Below are 15,931 nucleotides of genomic sequence, written 5' to 3' on the forward strand. Positions count from 1 at the left end.
TATTTGAGGAACTAATGGCTGAAAATTTCTGAACTCATATAAAAGACTTGAATATACATTTCCAAGAAGTGCAGTGTGTTCAAAACAAAATAAATCCTAATAGACCTGCTCCAGAACTCATGTCAATCAGAATATCATATGCCGAAGATAGAGTATCTTGAAAGTAGCAAGAGAACAGTGATTCATCACATACAGAGGAACTGCAATAAGGTCAATTACTGATTTCTTATCAGAAATCATGGTGGTGAGAAGGCATTGGTATGATATATTTAAAGTACTGGAAGAGAAAAAAACGCCAGCCGGAAATTCTCTATCAGGCAAAACTGCTCTTCAGAAAACGAGGATGAGTTTAAAATGTTCACAGATAAAAACGGAAGGAGTTCATTAACAAAAGACCTGCACAAGGGTGCACGGGTGGTTCAGTGGTAGAATGCTTGCCTTTCATGCGGGAGACCCAGATTTGATTCCCAGACCATGTACAACAAGAAATACTAAAGGGAGTTCTGCAGGCTAAAAGGAAAAGATAGGAGAGAGGCATGGAGGAGAGTGTAGAAATGAAGATTATCAACTAGGGTACCTAAAAGGATAAATAGACAGGCAAAAATAAGATAAAACATAAAAGCAAAGGATAAAATGATTGAAGTAATTAGTGCCTTTGCAGTGAAAACATTGAATGTTAATGGATTAAATTCAAGAAGAAATGACAAACATAAATGTTTATGTACTGTGTTAGTCAGGGTTTTCTAGAGAAACAGAACTAACAGGAGATATCTGTAAATATGAGATTTGTAAATCTCATGCAGCCAGGAGAACATGGGACCAAAGTCTGTAGGCCAGGCAGGCCATGAGCTGGCAGCTTGAGTGAAGGTCCTCAACGAATTTCCCAGGAGAGGATGGATGGCTGAAGCAGAAAAGAGAAATTCTCTCTCCTGAATTTTCTTTGGGTGATTAAGTGGGGCTCATTGCAGAAGACACTCCCCTTAGCTTACTGTAGATGTAATCAGCTGTGGATGAAACCAAAGTACTCGTGATTTAAGTCCATGAGATGTCCTCACAGCAGCAGATAGGCCAGTGCTTGCTTGACCAGACATCTGGGCCAAATTGACACATGAACCTAACCATCACAGTCCACCCTTTGTCAACAACTTGGCAGCCATACATATCACCTTAAACCGTACTTAATCTCTAAATGGAAAACAGTAACAGACACATTTTTTTTTCATCTAGCAATACTCAGCTGTCCTGCATACAACTGGAAATGTACTAAGTCTCTCCAGAATAGGGTGCAACTCTTTGGGTAATATTCATCTGAAACTTGATATCCTACAACTTAAATACTATAACATGGACAGTACAAACTTATGCCATATGATAAAGGGAATACAATAGAGAGGAAAACAAAGATATTTCCTTTACGAATACATAGATGTTCATTACAAAGCAAGGGAGAAAACTCATACAGTATAGTCCTCATTTCTGTAACTGGTCATGTGGCCATAGTTCGTATTTATGACTGTCTTCTTCCACTACCTGTTCCAGTTCCCTTTACCCTCCCCAAGCACCTCAGCTGGCCGTGGTTCTTTGCCTGGTGGGGTGAGCCAAACCTTTATCCCTGTAGTTTCTGGACCATTGGTAGTCCTTTCTGGATTGGGTTGTTTCAGTTTTCTGTAGACTTTACTCACAGGGCATAGTAGTACTAATAGATGCCTTAGGAGGGCTCCTGTATTCCAGGAGAACTAATCTTTACCTCCATTGTGTTGTTGCAGTCCTATTTCCCCTTGATAGTCAGGATCAATCACCCCAGTAATCCCCTTCCTTGCCTGTTGATTCAGAGGAATAAGAAGTGCAGAGTAGCCAGGTGATAGTCTTAACTTCTAGTTCAATGGAATCATTGTTGTATCTCCTGATAGGAGTGCTCTTCCTTTTGGAACTGAGACCTGGAGACCAGCAGAGCTTAAGGTTTCAGGGACAGGAAGCAAAAATTTTTCTGTTAGATTACTAGGGGTGATAGTGAATGGTGCTACTCCCATTTCCACCCCTTGATTCCTGGACCTGTAAATTCTGCCTGTGGAAGAAACAGCACCATATAGTAGATGCCGATTCAGAGCATACACAGTCTCCTGGAGAAAACTGCCCCAGCCCTGCAAGGTATTACTACCTAGTTGGCACCATAATTGGGTCTTTAAAGAGGCAGCTTTCTATCAACCCAGCTGCCTCTGGATGATGGGGAACATGGAAAGACCAGAGAATTCCATGAGCATGTGCCCATTCCCATACTTCATTTTTTCTGAAGTAGGTTCCTTGGTCAGAACAATGCTGTGTGAAATACCATGACAGTAGATAAAGCATTCTGTAGGTTTTCAGTTAGTAGTTTTTGTGGAAGCATTGCATGCAGTGAAGGCAAACTCATATCCAGAGTATGTGTCTAGTCCAGTTAGAACAAATCACTGCCTCTTCCATGATGGAAGTGATCCAGTGTAATCAAACTGTCACCATGTAGCAGGCTGATCACCTTGGGGAATTTGAGTGTAGGTCTCTGCTGCTGGCAGATTGGGCACTCAGCAGTGGCCATAGCCAGGTTGGCCTTGGTGAGTGGAAATCCATATTGCTGAGCCCATTCATAGCCTCCATCACTACTACCATGCCCACTTCGTTTGTGAGCCCAGTGAGCAATGGCAGGAGTGGCTAGGAAAGAGGGTAACAGAATGGGTAATCTTATCCACTTGATTATTAAAACCTTCCTCTGCTGAAGTCATCCTCTAGTGAGCTTTCACATGGGATACAAATATCTTCATGTCTTTTTGTCCACTCAGAAAGGTCTGTCCACATATCTCTTCCCCAGACCTGTTTATCACCAATTTTCCAATCATGCTCCTTCCAATTCCCTAACCATCCAGCCAAGTAAAAGTCCTGCCAACATATACAAACACTCCTGCCAAGAACTCCTGCCAGTTCTTCCAAGTAAAATGAACAAGCAGGTGCATTACTTGAGGTTCCACCCACTGGGACGATTACCCCTCACCACTGTCTTTAAGGACATCCCTGAATGGGGTTGTAGTGTTACAGCTGTCAATTCTGGGTAGTATCTGCATATTGTGCAGAACCATCTGTGAACCAGAAGTTTTCTCTTCCTCTGTCAACTGACTGTAAGGAACTCCCTCAAGAGACCATAGCTCTGGTCTAGGAAAAAGAGGGCAGTGTGACAGGAGTGGGAGCCATGGGCATTTGGGCCATTTCCTCATGTAACTTAATTGTGCCTTCTGGACCTGCTCGAGCCCTGTCTCTTATATACCATTTCCATGGAGCACTGCTGAGCATGTCCAACATTATGGTTTGGTGAGTCAGACAATACCCAACTCATGATCGGCAACTCAGCTCTCATGGTATCTTGGTGGCCCATAGTTGAGCATTCAGTCTCTACAAAGGCCTAGTAGTAGGCTAAAAGCTGTTTTCCAAAAGGAGAGTAGTTATCTCCAGCAGATGGTAAGGCTTTAGTTCAAAATCCTAAGGGTCTGTGTAGTAATTCTCCTATAGGGGCCTGCCAAAGGCTCCAGACTGCATCCTTATTTGTCACTGACACTTCCAGCACGATTGGATCTGCTGGGTCATATGATCCAAGTGACAGGGCAGCTTAGACAGCAGCCTAGATCTGTTGCAGAGCCTCCTCTTGTTCAGTTCCCACTCAAAACTAGCTGCTTTTCTGGTCCCTTGGTAAATGAACTGGAGTAGCACACCCAAATGAGAAATATGTCGTCTCCAAAATCCAAAGAGACCAACTAGGCATTGTGCCTCTTTTTGGTCATAGGACGAACCAGATACAGCAGCTTATTCTTTATCTTAGAAGGTAAATCTTGATATGCCCCACACTGCTAGATACCTATAAATTTCACTGAGGTGGAAGGCCTTACAATTTTTTTAGATTTATCTCCCATTCTTTGACACACAGATGCCTTACCAGTAAGTCTAGGGTAATTGCTGCTTCTTTCTCACTAGGTCCAATCAACATGATAACATCGATATAATAGACCAGTGTGTGATGTCTTGTGGGAGGGATAAACCATCAAGGTCCCTGCAGAGAAGATTATGGCATAGAGCTGGAGAGTTGAAATACCCCTGAGGTAGGACAGTGAAAGTATATTGCTGGCCTTGCCAGCTGAAAGCAAATTGTTTCTAATGGTCCTTACTAATAGCTATTGAGAAAAAAGCATTTGCCAGATCAATAAATGCATACCAGGCACCAGGGGATGTGTTGATTTGCTCAAGCAATTATACCATATCCAAAACAGCAGCTGTATTTAGTCACCACCTGGTTGAGTTTATGATAATCCACTGCCGTCCTCCAAGACCCATCTGTTTTTGCACAGGCCAAATAAGAGAGTTGAATAGGGATATAATGGAAATTACCATCCCTGCACCCTTCAAGTCCTTAAGAGTGGCACTAATTTCTACAATCCCTGCAGAAATTCTGTACTGCTTCTGATTTACTATTTTGCTAGGTAAGGACAGTTCTAGTGGCTTCCATTTGGCCTTTCCTATCATAATAGCCCTCACTTCATGAGTCAGAGAGCCAATGTGGAAATTCTGTCAGTTGCTCAGTATGTCTGTCCAATTATGTATTCTAGAACTGAGGAAATAACTACAGAATGGGTCCAGGGACCCACTGGACCCACTGTGAGACAGAACTAAGCTAAAATTCCATTGATAATCTGACCTCCCTAAGCCTCCACTCTAACTGGTGGACCAGACTGATATTTTGAATCCCTTGGAATTAATATCACTTTTGACCCAGTGCGTAACAATTCACTAAATATTTGATCCTTTCCTTTCGCCAATGCACAGTTACCCTGGCAAAAGGCCATAGCTCTCTTTGGGGAAGGCTTGGAGGAAGATTAGTATTATAAATTTGTGGCAGTGTAACAGGGTCCTTCCCCAAATGGACCTGACCTTCCCCTCATTCTGGGGTCTCTGGGTCTGTAAACCGTCTCAAGTCTGGGACTTTCTGTTTTTGCCATTCACATTAGACTTCTGTCCACTCGACCTAGAACTCTTCTGCTTATACAGCTCAACCAAGAATATAATGGACTGCCCATCTATTGTACTTCTAGGTGCCCTAGAAGTACCTGGCTTCTGACAACTCAGGATCCAAGCAACCCCCTTCTGTATAAGGATTCCAGCACAGTTAAAGCAGTTCCCATTGTAATATCAGATCTGCAGAGAAGGGTGACTATAGAGCTCTTCAAGGACGATGGAGCTAGTTTCACAAATTTATTTCTTACAGTTCTGGTAAAAGACTAGTCTTCTGGACATCCCTGGGTTCTATGAGCAGGCCTTCTGTGATAAATCCCCTCTAACATTAAAGTCTCTCTAAGCCATGGCTCCTCTCATCTACATTATACCAGGGCAGTTCTGGCATTTCAACCTCAGGTAATGTCAGTGACCCTTTGATCCGTGTTTCAGCCAACCATCCAAACAAACTTTTAATGATTTTTTACCCTCTCGAGTTATAGCATTGAATGCAGAATCTTCTGCTTAGTGGGCCCATATAAATAAATTCAGCCTGATCCACCTTTATGTTCCTTCCACCATTATCCCACACCCTTAATCTCCATTCTCACACATATTCCCTGATTTCTATTTATGCAAAGTGGAAAACTTATGCAGTTCTTTTGTAGGGTAGTGTACCTCTTCATGGGTGACATGTTGTACCTCACTTTTATGGTATCTTGGGCCTTCAGTCTAGTTATAGGTCTGGACAAAAAGAGGGTGGTTGGGATGGAGCATGAAAAGAATTAGAAGTGCTTTCAAGCTAATTACGTTAGGTTATTCCTTTGCCGTTTTTTTGTTTGTTTGTTTGTTTGTTTTTGGTGAAACAGTATTAATCTCTCCAAACAGAGGAGTAAGAGATATTTCCCCATGGGAAGTGGTTACATGTCTCACAGGCACTTAAGCATTAATCTCTTCCTGTGGAGGTTGGATGACCAACTCCTCAGGGTAGACTGCAAGTCAGGAAGCCATTTCCTCAAGGCAGGCTGGACTTGGGTAGCTGTTTCCTCACAGCTGGCTGGAGATCATCAGGAAGCTCTTTCCTAAGGGCAGACTGGATGTGGGGTGACTGTGTCCACAGGTAGACCATTACAGGTTTATCTAGAAATAACTCAGCAGAATCTAGGGTTCCAGTGTGCCCACAGTCATTGTCAATCCATATGTCTCCCTCCCAATTTTCAGGACCCCACTCCTTTCTAATCAATGCCCTTACTTCAATAGCAGACACCTGCAAGGTTGAGATTTCAGTATATGTTGTAAATCTGCTGCTCTAATAATGAGACTCTAGGTCTGAGTGAGTTTCAGAGATCTCAAGTCTGCTACTACAGGGAATAAGATTTTCCTTCAGGGTACTCATAGAAGTGTTTACATCTTTGATAAGGTGCCTAAGCTGCAAATTTGAAGCCTTCAGCTTGTCCTTTTCTGTATAACTATATCCAGCATATCTAATAACAACCAGCAAACATTGTTATACCTCTTAATTCCACAAAACTTCATTAAGGTGTCAAATACACTCTCACCCAGAGCCTTGCCTCATATAAGCAGGATCAAATGGTGATATTTTGCATGTCTTTCTTGCCAACTCACCCCATCGACTGTTAGTACCATTTTGATTATTGGAAACAGTCATTAATTCCTTTGAGTCTAATCAGAATAGAAAACCAGTTGTAAAAACCCATTTTTAAGATTCTGTTTCTGAAGAGCCACTCTGGTATCAAGCTGTATTAGTCAGGGTTCTCTATTTGTAAAAGTGTCTTGCGCAACCATGGGGACATAAGATTCCAAATCTATAAGGCAGACCACAAACTGACAGCTCCAATGAAGGCCCTCAACGAATTCCCCAGGAGAGGCTGGCTGGCTGAAGCAGAAAAGAGAGATTCTCTCTTCTGAATTTTCCTTATAAACCTTTGGGTGATTAGATTTTATCACTCATTGCAGAAGACACACCGCTTAGCTTACTGCAGATGTAATCAGCCATGGATACAGTCTACGTGCTCATGATATGAGCCCATGAAATGTCCTCCCTGCAACAGATAGGCCCTTGTTTGTTTGACCAGATGACTGAACACCATCACTTGGCCAAATTGACACATGAACCTAAACAACATGTGCACCTAGCTAGGGTGCTCCAAAATAGATGATATAAAGCCTGGAAAAGGTGAATGGAGAAATAAGTATCTCTACAATAATAGCTGGAGTGTTCAGTATACCACTCTCATGAAGAAATAGAACATCTAGGCAGAGGATCAATAAGTTAATAGAGAACTTGAGTAATATGATAAATGAACTAGACCTAACATACACAGAACATTGCACCCCATAACAACAGCATATATGTTCTTCTCAAGTGCTCATAGATCATTCTCCAGGATAGACCATAAACTGGGGAACAAAACAAATCACAATAAATTTAAAATGATTGAAATCATACAAAACACTTTCTCTAATCATAATGGAATGAAGCTGAAAATCAATAACACACAAGAATGAAAAATTCACAGATATTTGGAGGATAAGCAACACACTTTTAAAGCATAGTGGGTCAAGGAAGAGAGTGAAAGAGGAATCAGTAAATATCTTGAGATGCATGAAAATAAGAATACAACATGTCAGAATTAATGAGATGCAGTCAAGGAAGTGCTGAGAGGGGAATTTACAACACTAAATGCCTACATTAAAAAAGGAGAAAGAGCTAAAATCAGAGACCTAAGTGCGACACCTAGAGAAATTAGAAAAAGAACAAGCAGAAGAAAGAAAAGAAATAAAAAAGATTAGGGCAGAAATAAATGAAATTTAGAACAAGAGAACAATAGAGAGAATCAACAATACCAGAAGTTGGTCCTTTCTGGATTTTGAGAGGTTGTTTTATATATATAATCTGATATTTAGAGATAAGAATGAAGTCAAACAGGTTGGGGTTAAAGTAATTCGAATTTAGGGGTAAGGAAGACAGTGCCTATATTTTAGAACCACACATACCATTTGAGACCATTGGAAGAAAGTTTATTTGGTCAGAACTGAAATTTTCTGTAGTGCATAATCTAATTCAGCCTATCTGTATAGCTCATTTGAACCATTGAAATACAGGGAGCACAGAATAAGAAAGAGGTCCTTTAATCCTGTATAGATTATTGTAATGCCTGGATGCAGCCTAGAGTATGTTAAGCAGATAATCAAAAAGTATTAGCAAAGTCCCCTGAGGGATGTGAGGAAGAACATGGAACTATTAAAGCTTACCATCAGGGAATCCCCTAATACTATGTCAAACTTTAGGGATACCCAAATCAATAGGCCATGCCCTCAATCATGAGGCTTACTCTTGTGAAGCCTATATAGATAGCAGAGAAGCTTAGACTGCCCATAGGCATGCCTAAGAGTTACTTCTGGAGGACCTCTTTTTTGCTCAGATGTGGCCTTAGTCTGTCTAAGCACAACTCTGCAAGTGAAATCATTGCCTTCCCCCCTACGTGGGACCTGACATTCATAGGTGAAAGTCTCCCTGGTGACATGGGAGATGACTCCCAGGGATAAATCTAGACCTGGAACTGTGGAATCAGCAATTCCATCCTGACCAAAATGGGGGTAAGAAGTGTAATTAATAAAGTATCAGTGGCAGAGAGAGTTCAAATAGAGTTAAGAGGCTACTCTGGAAGTTGCTCTTATGCAAGCTTCAGGTAGACCTTGCTACCAACCAGGACCATTCCAGCCAATCCTAAAGAACACCTAGGGCAATATATAAGATTCCACAAGAGTTCTGTGCACTCAAGTAACTTTCAAAAAACCTACAACCTCCATATAGTTCCCTGGTCCAGATAAGTCCTGAAACCTAGAGGGCCCAGCCTCTCCAGAACATCAGCTAGTTCCATTTCCCTATCCCTTATTATTGACAGCCCCTTCCAACATGAGAAAGTTAGAATGGCCATAGCGCACGTACCCCTGAAGAGTGGGAGAAAGATCAAAGATGATGGTGGAATTATACAGAGAAGGCAGGGTTTAACAAATGAATATGTTTGCTGAATCATTAAATTGATATTTCTTTTAGTCTCTCCTCTCCAGTATCTTAGAGCAGCTAGAAGTAAAAGCTTTAAATTGTGGAATTGTAACCCATGTCAAACTCTGAAATCTGTTCTACAATTAATTGTTGTGCTGTGCTTTGAAATTTATAGCTTTTTTGTATATATGTTGTTTTTCACAAAAAAAAGAAATAATCAATTGTGATGATAAAACAATATTTATTCCTTCTAGCCTACTATATTCCGGAGCAACTAGGAGGAAAAATCTGAGATGATGATATGGTAGCCCATTATAGACTCTGGGATCTGTCCTGTGACTGCTTGTTGAAGAGTGCTTTGAAAGCTATTGCTTTTTCCTTTCTTTACTTTGTATATATATTATACAATTGAAAAAAAGTTTATAAAAAATCTAATCCCTTTCTGTGGGTATAAACTCCTTTAAGTAGGATCTTTTGATAAGACCACTTCGACTGAGGTGTGACCCACCTCATTCAGGATGGGTGTTAAGCTTGGAGTCCTTTATAAGTGAAATAAATTCAGAGAAAGAAAGCCATAGAAACAAGAAGCTGAAAGTAATGGAACCTAGAAGTGAAGGGAGAGACCAGCAAATGCTGCCATGTCCTTTGCCGTGTGGTAGAGAGCCAAGGATCATTGGCAGCTGGGCTTCAGTCTAAATGCCTTCATTTAGACATTTTCACGGCCTCAAAACTGTAAGCTAATAAAAAATTCCCACACTTTAAGCTGAATCATTTCATGTTATTTTCTTGGATCAACTCAGGAAACTAAAAAATAAATGGGGAAAGTAAGTCACTATATATTGATAAAGGGGCCAATTCAGCAAGATGACATAACAAAGATACATATGGCAGAACCCCTAAATATATGAAGCAAATATTGACAGAATTGAAGAGAGAATTAGTTTTACATTAATGCTAAGAGACTTCAATATACCACTTTCAATAATGGATAGAATATCTAGATAAAAGATCACTAAGGAAATAGAAGACTTGAATGATACTATAAGCCAATTAGACCTAAAAAATACATAGAACATATGTGCTCAAGTTAATAAAAATAATCTTGTTGAGATTTTAATAAATGATTAAGGTAAATAAAAAGGAAATTTTATAATCTCCTCTGTGGACACCTATAAAATATTCTTGGAATTGGCAGGAGCTTAGGGCTTACCCTCAGAATTCATGTTTTTGGATGTTGAGAAAGTTATCTATGTAGATTTGTAAGGTTTTTGTCTCTCTAAACCTCAGACAAACTAGTACAATTGCTTAACCAGTTTTGATTTAACTTACTGATTGAGCCAGATTCATTCATATAAATTTCTGTTTGAACTAGAGAAATGGAAGATAACATTTGCAACAAATTCATTCATTCATTTATCTGTCTAGCTAACCTTCCATTCATTCACCAGACATTTTGCTAAGTGCTAGACAGTGTTTTAGTTTTTTTCTTGCTATCTATTTCTGCATAGCAAACAATTCCAAAACTTATGATAACTTCTTATTGCTATCTTTCATGGTTCTGTGGTTTGGGTGATCTCAGCTCTGCAATTCTAATTTTGAGTCTCTTATAAGCAGACTTATAAGACTGCCTCCAACTTAGGGTTGGAGTCATTTGAAGGCTAAGCTAGGGTGGGCATCCAAAATGACACCTTCATTCATAATCTGGCTCCCAGTGCTTTTCAATGTAGCATCTCTTTTCCCAAAAGAGTGTCTTGGACTTCTTATATGGTGTTTCAGTACTCTAAGAGAAAGGAGATGGAAACTTCCAGTGCACTTAAAGCTAGGCCCAAGATTGACATGGCATGATTTCTGTTGTATTCTTTTGCTCAGACTAATCACAATGCAACCCGAATTAAACTGCACCTTATGGGGGAGTGACATGAGTGTAAAGGGAGAGAAGCAATTGATAGTGACCATTTCTGAAGACTAGCTACCAGAGATATTCAGTACGAAGTTGAAAAAACGTCATCTCAGCTCTCTGGGAACTTACAAAGTAGTTGAATTTCTTTAAATAGGGAGAATCAGTTCTGTATTTTCTTATTTAAATGTTATACTATTGGTTCTTTTCTTGAGGTATTTTAGATTTTTAAGTGTATTGTCACAGAAATTTTCTCTGATTTCTGAATTACAGGTTAAGGAATTCAATTTCCGAGCCAAATGTATCTATACTGCAGTGATGGTTCGAAGAGTGATTCTGGCCCAAGGAGATAATAAAGTTGATGACAGAGACTATTATGGTAACAAACGATTGGAATTGGCAGGACAGGTGATTTGTTTTATATCATAAATCTTATTTTACCTTACCTAATAAAAATTTCAATGTTCATTTAAATAGGAGTAAGAGACAGTTGAATGAAATGCAGGTTGCAAATATTTGAATTATGAACATTGCACACATGATTTGCTGTCTCTTAAATTTAGGAATTTCTTTTAACTGTGAAAACTATATTCTACAGTTTAAAACTATACTCTGTGTATAGTGTATTTCTTATTTTGTCTTTTGTGTAATGTAGGAAGTGTAACTTTTTAATTTTTATTGACAAAACAAAACAACATACAAACACAAACATTCTTAACATATGAACATTCCATACTTGGTGTATAATCAGTGACTCACAATATCATCACGTAGTTGTCTATTCATCACCATGATCATTTCTTAGAATACTTACATCACTCCAGAAAAAGAAATAGAAAGAAAAAAGAAAAAACTCATACATACCATACCCTTATCCCTCCCTCTCATTGACCACTAGTATTTCCATCTACTCAATATATTTTAACCTTTGTTCCCCCTATTTTTTTCCTATACCCCTTACCACTCCATTTCATTGATCAATAGTATTTCAACCTTCTCAATTTATTTTAACATTTGTTCCCTCTATTATTAATTTATTTTTAATCCATATTTTTTACTCATCTATCCATACTGTAGATAAAAAGAATATCAAAAACAAGGTTTTCACAATCACACAGTCACATTGCAAAAGCTATATCATTTACAATCATCTTCAAGAAATATGGCAACTGGAACACAGCCCTACAATTTCAGGTACTTCCCTCTAGCCTCTCTACTACACCTTAAACTTAAAAGGGAATATCTGTGTACTGCCTAAGGATAACCTCCAGGATAGCCTCTTGACTTTGTTTGAAATTTCTCAGCCGCTGACACTTTATTTTGTCTCATTTCTCTCTTCCCCCTTTCAGTCGAGAAGTTTTTCTCAATGCCTTATTGCTGAGTCCCAGCTCATTCTAGGATTTTTGTCCCACGTTGCTAGGGAGGTTTACGTCCCTGAGAGTCATGTCCCACATGGGGGGGGGGGGAGGGGCAGTGAGTTTGCTTGCTGTGTTAGCTGAGAGAGGGATAGGCCACAACTGAGCAACAATAGGTTCTCTGGGGGTGACTCTTAGGCCTAATTTTAAGTAGCCTTAGCCTATCCTTTGCAAGGGTAAGTTTCATATGAACAAACCCCAAGATTGAGGGTTTGGCCTATTGATTTGGTTGTACCCATGCTTAATAGAATATCGGGAATTCTCCAAATGGGGAAGTTGAATTTTTCTCCTTGCTCACCATTCCCCCAAGGGAACTTTTCAAATACTTCTTTATTCACCATTCAAATCATTCTGGGATTTATCAGGGTATTACTCTAGACAAACCTACAAAATCTCATGCCCTATTCCAGGTTTCATGTACTTATGCTGTTCAATTAACCTGTCCATATGAGCTATATTAGGAAATGCCCTAGTCAAAATATAAATTTTGCACCAAATAAACATTTTTGCTTTAGTCTCACATATAAGTTAAAGATATATTAATTACTGTATATTTTTAATACCCTGCAGTATTGATATTCCTTTTTTCTTCCTCATGCAAAAACATTTTTAAATTTGTATATTTAGTCCCTATCATTATACATTCTAGGCATTCCTGGATTTTACCATCTCAGTCTTTATCACATATCTTTCCTTCTGATTTCATGTGTGCCCCCAGCCCTCCTCCTGCTGTCATTCTCACATTCAGCTTCATTCAGTGTTCTGACATTTTGTGCTACAATCAGGTAGTATTGTGCTATCCATTTCTGAATTTTTACAGTCAGTCCCGTTGCACGAATCCTTATCCCTTCAGCTCCAGTTACCCAATATCTACCCTATTTCTATCTCTTGATGACCTTTGTTCTTAACTGAAATTCTCCAAGTTCATTCATTAGTGTTAGTTCATGTCAATAAGACCATACAGTATTTGTCCTTTTGATTTTGGCTAATCTCACTCAGCATAATGTCCTTCAGGTCCATCCATGTTGTTACATACTTCATAACTTTATTCAGTCTTACAGGTGCATAATATTCCATTGTATATATATTCCACAACTTGTTTAGCTACTCATCTGTTGATGGACATTTTGGCTATTTCCATCTCTTTGCAATTGTAAATAATGCTGCTATAAACATTGGTGTACAAATGTATGTATGTCCTTGCCGTCATGTCCTCTGAATAGATACCTAGCAATGGTATTGCTGGATCGTATGGCAATTCTATGCTTAGGTTCCTGAGGAACCGCCGAACTGTCTTCCATAGTGGTTGTACCATCTGACATTCCCACCAACAGTGAATAAATGTGCCTCTTTCTCCACATCCTTTCCAGCACTTGTCGTTTTCTATTTTATTGATAATGGCCATCCTGGTGTGAGATGATGTCTCTTTTTGGTTTTGATTTGCATTTCCCTAATGGCCAGGGAAGATGAACATCTTTTCATGTGCCTTTTGGCCATTTGTATTTCCTTTTCTGAGAAGTGTCTCTTCTTGTCTTTTGTCCATTTTGTAATTGGGTTGTCTGTCTTTTTGTTATTGAGTTGAATAATCTCTTTATATATTCTAAATACTAGACCTTTATCTGATATATCATTTCCAAATATTGTCTCCCATTGTGTAGGCTGTCTTTATTTTCTTTGATGAAGTTCTTTGATGCACAAAAGTGTTAAATTCTGAGAAGTTCCCATTTGTCATTTTCTTTCTTCAATGCTCATGCTTTGGGTGTAAGGTCTAGGAAACCACCTCCTATTATAAGATTTTTATTTCCTACATTTTCTTCTAAAAGTTTTATGGTCTTAGATTTAATGTTTAGGTCTTTGATCCATTTTGAGTTAATTTTTGTATAGGGTGTGAGATATGGATCATCTTTCTTTCTTTTGCATGTGGATATCCAGTACTTTAGGCACCATCTATTGAAGAGACTGTTCTGTCCCAGGTGAATTGGCTTAACTGCCTTATCAAATATCAATTGCCCATAGATGAGAGGGCTTATATCTGAACACTCTATTTGATTCCATCGCTCAGTATATCTATCTTAATGCCAGTACCATGCTGTTTTGACCACTGTAGCTTTGTGATACACCTTAAAATCAGGTAATGTGAGACCCCCGCCTTAATATTTTCAGCAATTTGGGGCATCCTGCCCTTCCAAATAAATTTGCTTATTGGTTTTTCTATTTCTGAATAGTAAGTTTTTGGGATTTTAATTGGTATCGCATTGAATCTGTAAATCAATTTAAGTAGAATTGACATCTCAACTATATTTTGTCTTCCAATACATGAACATGGTATGCCCTTCCATTTGTCTAGGTCTTTTGTGATTTCTTTTAGCAATTTCTTGTAGGTTTCTTTGTATAGGTCTTTTGTATCTTTAATTAAATTTATTCCTAAGTATTTTATTCTTTTGGTTACAATTGCAAATGGAATATTTTTTCTTGATTTCCCCCTCAGACTGTTCATTACTAGTATATAAAAACACTACAGATTTTTGAGTATTGATCTTGTAACCTGCCACTTTGCTGTACTCATTTATTAGCTCTAGTAGTTTTGCTGTGGATTCTTTGGGGTTTTTGCCATATAGTATCATACCATCTGTAAACAGTGAGAGTTTTACTTCTTCCTTGCCAATTTTGATGCCTTGTATTTCTTTTCCTTGTCTAATTGCTCTGATTAGAACTTAGAGTATTGAATAACAATGGTGAGAATAGACATCCTTGTCTTGTTCCTGATCTTAGGTGGAAAGTTCTCAGTTCTTCCCTATTGAGGGTGGTGTTAGCTGTGGGTTTTTCATATTTTCCCTTTATTATGTTGAGGAAGTTCCGTTCTATTCCTATCCTTTGAAGTGTTTTCAACAAGATACGATGTTGAATTTTGTCAAATGCTTTTTCTGTATCAATCGAGATGATCATGTAGTTTTTCTGATTTGATTTGTTGATATGGTATATTACATTAATTGATTTTCTTATGTTGAATCATCCTTGCATACTTGGGATGAATCCTACTTGATGTATAATTCTTTTAATGTGCTGCTGGATTCGATTTGCAAGAATTTGAGGGTTTTTACATCTATATTCATTAGCGAGATTGGTCTGTAATTTTCTTTTCTTGTAATATTTTTGTCTGGCTTTGGTATGAGGGTGATGTTGGCTTCATAGAATGAGTTAGGTACCCTTCCCTCCTCTTCAATTTTTTGAAGAGTTTGAGCAGGATTGGTATTAATTCTTTCAGGAGTGTTTGGTAGAATTCACATGGAAGCCATCTGATCCTGGACTTTTCTTTTTGGGGGCTTCTTAGTGACTGATTCAGTTTCTTTACTTGTGATTGATTTGTTGTGGTCGTCTGTTTCTTCTTGAGCCAGTGCTGGTTGTTCATGCCTTTCTAGGAAGTTGTCCATTTTGCCTACATTGTCTCATTTATTAGCATAGAGTTGTTCATTATATCCTCTCATTACCTCCTTTATTTCTTCAGGGTCAGTAGTTATTTCTCCTCTTTCATTTCTGGTTTTATTTATTTGCATCCTCTCTCTTCTTCTTTTTGTCAACCTCTCT

At 38.8% G+C, this 15,931-nt stretch overlaps 1 protein-coding gene across 6 annotated transcripts in view; it reads left to right on the forward strand.

Annotated features, from left to right (window-relative positions):
- Positions 1-15,931, forward strand: part of POLR3B (RNA polymerase III subunit B) — a 150,690-nt gene that overhangs the window by 59,752 nt on the left and 75,007 nt on the right. For all 6 annotated transcript variants that reach the window (XM_077168610.1, XM_077168605.1, XM_077168608.1 and 3 more), the window contains one exon: positions 11,205-11,339. In XM_077168610.1, the coding sequence (XP_077024725.1) occupies positions 11,205-11,339 (135 nt within the window). The remainder of the gene's footprint in view (positions 1-11,204; positions 11,340-15,931) is intronic.

The sequence above is a fragment of the Tamandua tetradactyla genome, chromosome 7 (assembly GCF_023851605.1).
Source record: "Tamandua tetradactyla isolate mTamTet1 chromosome 7, mTamTet1.pri, whole genome shotgun sequence".
Classification (NCBI taxonomy): domain Eukaryota; kingdom Metazoa; phylum Chordata; class Mammalia; order Pilosa; family Myrmecophagidae; genus Tamandua; species Tamandua tetradactyla.